Source organism: Lygodium microphyllum, chromosome 23 (assembly GCF_053477565.2).
Source record: "Lygodium microphyllum isolate KBCC chromosome 23, Lygodium_microphyllum_v1.1.10, whole genome shotgun sequence".
NCBI classification, from domain to species: Eukaryota; Viridiplantae; Streptophyta; class Polypodiopsida; order Schizaeales; family Lygodiaceae; genus Lygodium; species Lygodium microphyllum.
Window position 1 is genome coordinate 45,677,958 of NC_141157.1, and position 6,301 is coordinate 45,684,258.

General features: G+C 42.6%; 1 protein-coding gene across 1 annotated transcript; it reads right to left on the minus strand.

Annotated features, from left to right (window-relative positions):
* Positions 1 to 2,228: 2,228 nt before the first annotated feature.
* On the minus strand, positions 2,229 to 5,883 carry LOC148016138 (uncharacterized). The gene is made up of 2 exons (XM_087663798.1): positions 3,538 to 5,883; positions 2,229 to 3,335 (listed from the first exon to the last, which is right to left on the minus strand). The coding sequence occupies exons 1-2, from the start codon at positions 5,242 to 5,244 to the stop codon at positions 2,973 to 2,975; spliced, it is 2,070 nt and encodes a 689-aa protein (XP_087519924.1). The 5' UTR covers positions 5,245 to 5,883; the 3' UTR covers positions 2,229 to 2,972.
* Between the last annotated feature and the right edge of the window lie 418 nt (positions 5,884 to 6,301).

The following is a 6,301-nucleotide window of genomic DNA, read 5'->3' on the forward strand; positions in this document are numbered from 1 at the left end:
GGAGGAGCTCTAATGACAACATTTTAATCCAAGATTTCATTTTAATATTCCTAAATGGATGTCAATACTTTACACTTGATTTTCAATTCTCTAATTGCTGTTATTTTGTGAATCCCTAAAGATAAAGCCAATTTATTTTTAGTCCATATAGAGTACTTGTCCCTTTCCACCACTTGGCAAGTTGTAAGAAGTCCCATATTTGTTTTTTAGGACAAAAACATAAAAGTGAGGATGAAATGTAAAGAGTTGAATTAAGGACATGAAAAAAAGCAAAGAACATATGTACATGATATCTTTTTTTAAAACACAATAATATAACTTTGTTCTCTCTAGCTCCTCCTGTCCTTTCATGGCTTCCATCCATCTCTCTTCTTCTTTCTTGTCTTTCTGTCTCCTCATCTAGACTCTCCTTTGCACTCCTCTCTTTCCTGTAATATTCTCTCCTCTTTCTCTCTCTAAAGTCCCTTCATGATAGGATTGTGATACATCATTGTCATTGTATTGTATCATATCACCCATGATCTAAGTGGGGATGTTAGCAAAGTATTTGTCAGCTTGTGTGTGAATTTATGCATGCTAAATGGATTGGACATTTTTGTTTACATTTTAGGGTAAAGGAACCAAAAGAGTATCACTTCACAATTTTCCATTATAGATTATTTTTCCAGATGAGTTATATACATGTTTTTAAATTATCAAACTATTTATATTATATAGAGTTCAAAGAAAAAATATTAAAATATTTTGATATTTTTATCAAGTAGTCTTACTTATTAAGGAAAGGTTCATAAAAGAGAAAAAGCAAGGGACCAATAGAGTGAGAATGAATTGCTTTTAGGTTTTACGAAATTCAAAATATAAAAAAATTTACATGGCTCAATTGTTTAACTTGAGCTCATTTGTAATTTTAAAAAATTCTTATCATGGCTAAAAAAGCCACATCTTTTCTATAAAATTATCACTTAATTGGGATGGGATGTGTTTTCCTTTTGGGGGGTGCTACTTTATTGGCCCCTCTACCCTAGGCATTTTTCTATGGGCATTTTCCGTGTAGATTGGCATTTATTGCTACCAGTTCACCAACATTTATTGCTCCCATATTTTTGTCCTATTTAGTCTGTGGCTCCTCATTCAATCATCATCATTCTACAAGTGGTCTTCATATTAGATAAGGGAGCTAGTGTGGTGCCCACACAACCGGTGACTCACTATTGTACATGTCATTCTCATGTTTGGTATACAGATTCCATCTCCTAAGCACATCTCTAAGTTCTTTTTTTGCAATGTTCTTCTGTTTTCTTTCTCTTCTGTGTGGTGTTCAACAATTTATTTTAGCACTTCGTCTTTGCTTCCATTGCTACACCACTTCTTACAGAAATTGCATGATCCCCACCCCTGGCCTGCACCATCCATTAAGGCAATGCTAACAAAAGAGATTCCAACACTTTACCAAATCCTCCATGCATGTGCATGCACATTTGCATTTTTGGGGATATTCCTTCTTAGTACGGCTCGCAGCAACAAACTCCTCATGAACTTACTCTAAGAACTTAAATCAAGTTGAGTGCTGAAATTATCTCGCCTTCAGCAGCTAAATATCCTCAGCACTTCTAGCCAAAAGTGAGGTCCTTTCTCTACAGCACTAGCAACCGAAAGTCAACCATTTCAGTTACAGCCAGAAGTCATAGGCCTTGCTCCTACACCCTAAGAACCCATCCCCATTCAATGCCCTCCACACCACAAGCAATTACATCAGGTTTCAATACCTTCAGTGTTCGTTTCTTTTGTGATGTGACATTTTGTTTCTTTGTGACTTGGTGTGACCTTGGAGCCACTCACACCACAGCAAATCTTGATACCCAAAAAGATCACTAAAAAATGTGACCAAACCAAGAAGCACAGTAACTGCATCAACAGAAAGGGTAACTGGAAAGCAGTACCTCATGATGTCCGACCCATGAGTACCACCTATTTATAATTTGGCGTTTATTCATGTTGGAAATCCTTCCCACATTCCCTGTGAGGCAACCATATGGCTGAGTTTGAATGAAATAGCCTCTTCAAAAAGCGCAGAAAGTAGATCACATCTATGCATAAGTCCAAGACTGAACCATGCCACGGTCGCCTGGCTCCCATTACATGTCATCGAGAACATAAAAATCAGACTGGAAGCAGTACATTTTAATTACATTAGCTTTCCTGCTCAGAATAACGGTGAAACTAAGTAAAACTATTTCTGGTTAAATAAACTTTCCTGCCAAGCATCATAACAGATCTAAGCAACTGAAAAACTTTCAGTTGCACAGAGAGTTATGCTACTGCATTCATGAATCTTGTACAGCATCACAACATGGTGAAACAACTGCATGGTAAAGGAAAAACAAAGCTATTACTAAAATACTTTCAACCCAAAACGGCTGATCAGACTGGCCCCTGCTTATTGCAGGACCTCTAGTCAGCTTCTTTTGTAAAAGTAACCGTGACACCTTATACATATGGAGTACAGTCAACAATAAAAGTACTCAAAGGATGTTTAAGAATGGAATGTTCAACAACAAAACTCCCCAAAAATCTTCCAGACAGAAGGGGTTGAGGTACCAAACATTAATGAAGGTTAAGTTACAACCATTTTTCTCTTTGTACTGAGCTTCTGTCATAGCTCTCTGTTTGAAACCATGCAGCTTAAACTAAACAATATGTTGGTGCTGTTTTTGGCTGTAAAAATCCACACTGCTAACATACACCACAAAATTGCTGACTGCAACAACCACGAAGTATTAAATTGCACCCTGCGAAGTGTGCACACAACTGATCTGGGCCATCAACTCAGCATTTTGTCATGAAGTTCCAGGACATTCTTACTCAGCGATTGCAACAAGTGCATCCATGACTAATAGTTGTTGACCCTCAATCAAACAAGGCTTTGAATGATCTAAGTGCCAAATTCCAGCTACAGTACAGCTTGTAAAAAATCAGACATCATTTTCACTCTTTGCCATCGTTCCAGAAGGCTTGGAAGAGATCCTTTTGCCTTTCTTATTCTTAGCCTTCTTTGCTTTCAGTCGTCGTTTCTTTTCTTTCATATCAATCCACGTGTAATCACTGGGAATTAAAAACGGGTCCATCTCTTCAACAAAATCCTCCTGCAAAGATGAGCTGCCCACATTTCCTCGGCTCCCTCTGATCCATGTGAACCAAGAGCTTTGCTCTTTTCCCTTTCCATCAGAGAATTGTAGAGGACTTGATGGTGGTGTACAAAATTCTTCATTTGAAAGCTCCTCAAACTTGTTAAATGTAACTACAACACGGATCGTAGGGATGATAGGAATGGCTACCTGAAAATTGTTACAACCATTATCACTGAGACTATTTTAAAAGATGTAGGAACACACAACCTTGGTGAAGTTAATGCAAAATTTTATTGATCCCTGGCAACTATTATCAAAACCCTTCAATGCAGAAATTAAAAAAAGCCTATAAAGTCCACCTTCATCCTAAAAGACTTATAATTATAGAGCAAGTTTAAGTATTAGTTACCTTGACAGGAAATGTCCCTGCTGGTAACTTTGTAGTCAATAGCTCCCGCAATCTACGAACGGCCTTCACTTTGTTGGCTAAAATATCCAATAATGGCAATACCTCCTCAGTCTTCAGAGGGAAATCAGGAGTCAGCCATAGCACTGGCCTCAAACCTTTCTTGTACTCACTTTCAAGGTTGCCATTGCTGCTTGCGGTCTGCCGGTGGCTTGATGAAGATTCTCTGTTAACTTTTCTTTTGGCTCCATCTGCATTATCAGCCACCATCTTGGTTCCAACAGACAGACGATTGGTTTCAGAAATCTGTGTTGCATTTTGTTTTTGACTTTTTTCTAAAGAGCCATTGTGTATACTTAAGCTTGCATCTGACTTTTCAGATCCCCCATTTCCTGCCAATCCTCCATTAGCAACTTCCTGTTTGGCAGTTTTCTTCCCCCATCTAAACCAACCCTTTTTATGCTCACGTATGGAACCTGTTGGTTGCACTGCACCAAAGCGATCAGAATCTGACAACTCGGATGTGACACCATTAACACTGTTGCAGCCATGGTCGACTGAATCTGGGATGCCCACATGATTCCCTGGCCTGCTTTCATCAATACTATCATCACACAAATCCATACTATCCATGCTTAGGACATTTTCCAATTGCTGCATCTCTTCTTCAGTTAAGAGATCTGCATAACCATCCTCATGATCTGCTTGGGCCTCAGTTTCAGCAGCAAAAAGTTCTTCATCTGTCATGGCTCCTGGAACCCTCCTTGACCTGACGCTTATCTGCACATGGTGCATATCAAAGACTTTGGCTTTCCACGATCCTATCATCTCTGTTTTCTCCTGGCGCCTCCAACTCAGCTGCGGAACCAGCTCAGCCTCTGTGACATCAATACCAGGTCTGTACATGTTAGTCTGAGACATGATGGCAACTTCCTGAGCAATTTCAGCTTCTGAAGGTTGTGCACCAGCACCTTCAAGAGCATTAGTGACTTCCTTATCTTTATGAGTTAACACCAGAAGGGAGCCTGGAGAAACTTTGCCATCCTCAGTGCCATCTCCCAAGAACAGGAAACTTTGATCAGCGCGCTGAATCTTGAACCCATCAAAGCCAGCAAGTGTCATATCAGCTCGCAGGTTGGAGCCTTGTTTCCATATCCTATATGTATCAGAAGGGGCAATTCTACCAATAAATGGTATTACCGAACTTTCAAAATTGAAAGTAATTTCCATGTAAAAGTTGCGCATTCTCTGCATTGCACCTGTGATGCGCGGCAGCCGTCTACACCACTTTGCCCAAGCCATTGGTTGGTAATACCGTGTTATAATCATGGCAATCCCCTCTTCCCTAGCACATACAGCCTCCTGCAATGCACTCCATCCTTGCTCATTCTGTAAACTCCAATCTGCACCTGCTGCCATGAGCATTTCCACAGCTTTGGCATCTCCAAGCCGGACAGCTAAATGGAGAGGTGTCTCCCTTCCAGGAACATCCCTCCTATCAATGACAGCAGAGACTGCATCAGCCTTCTCTTCTGCCACGATTGATTCTTCCTCAGTGACAACTTGCCCTGCCTTGGGCAAAGTTGGGAGCTTTGCAAGGGCCTGTTTCAGTGCTTCATAATCATGGTTGATAATTGCATAGTGTACAGCGCTGTGGATGTACTGCTCTACGCCTGACATGCTGACGCCTGATACAGACCTTTGAGACATGGCTTTAAAGTGATCAGAACCCTAGAGGGTGCAGAATCTTGCTCGAGATCTTAATAAGGTCACAAGCTTGAGACGACATAATGGAATTGAATGACGGATATTGAAAGTTCGACCTCAAATTCAGCCTGAGAAAAATTATGCAGACTGAATCGTTCTGGACGGCGATCTACAAGGAAGAAATCCACGATGTCGTCTTCATCCTCTACCTCGACCATGGCCGGTCTTGTTCTGCTACAGTGGGGACGGGGTAAAGAATATACCTTTTTGCGTCAGGGAGACGGATTTGCAGGGACAAAACGGCAGGGTAGGGCCAAGAAGGCGGCGAAAAGAACCGCGAGTTGGAGCGGCAGGCGCAGGAAGGAATGGTGAAAACCGTCCTGCTGCTGCTCGTCCCTCCTTGTCCCGGTCCTTCTCCTTCGTCGGTATCTGCGTCTCCGGCTCCGGCTGCTACAGAACGAAGGATGGGTGAGGGGGGAAGATAGGGTATGGTTTCTTTCTGTGGGGGATGGGACTGATGCCAATTTGACAAATGCTCATGTGAAAGGGGGGGGAGGGAGGAGGGAAGGGGTCAAAAGCGTGTCGCGACACACGAGCCAGCAGCACGGACTTTTGGGTTAGTCCTTTTCGGGGTTGCGACAGAAGAAGAGGAGGAAGAAGACTCAGTACTCAGGAGAGAGGGGGGGGGGGGGCATTCCTCCTCTTCTTTTTCCCTGGTCTTTCCCCCCGCCCTCTTTTCACCGCCCAGCCCTGCCATTCATCTTGCCACGCCCCATCGACGGCCAGCATCCCTCTACGAGCTGCCATTTGTCGCTTCCCCACGTGGCACCGGGCTTTCCCCATTTTCCGTTGCTGGGTCAGCCCGGGCCCACCCCACCTCTTTCCTAATCACCTCAGGCTATGCTAGAGGGCCTTCCCACGAGCTCAAGCCCCCCACCTCGCCCCTCGTACATTCCTAGAACCAAATTTGCCACCATCTCCTAAGTGAGTTTACACACATGCCCAAATGGACATTTAAAGGCCAATTTGCCACCATCACCCAAGGTCGGTTACACATGTG

Excerpts from the sequence above, each read along its gene's own strand:
- LOC148016138 (XM_087663798.1), bottom strand. The coding sequence starts at position 5,244 with ATGTCTCAAAGGTCTGTATCAGGCGTCAGCATGTCAGGCGTAGAGCAG. Across the intron at positions 3,336-3,537 it reads CAGGGACATTTCCTGTCAAG|GTAGCCATTCCTATCATCCC; the intron begins GTAACTAATACT and ends AACAATTTTCAG.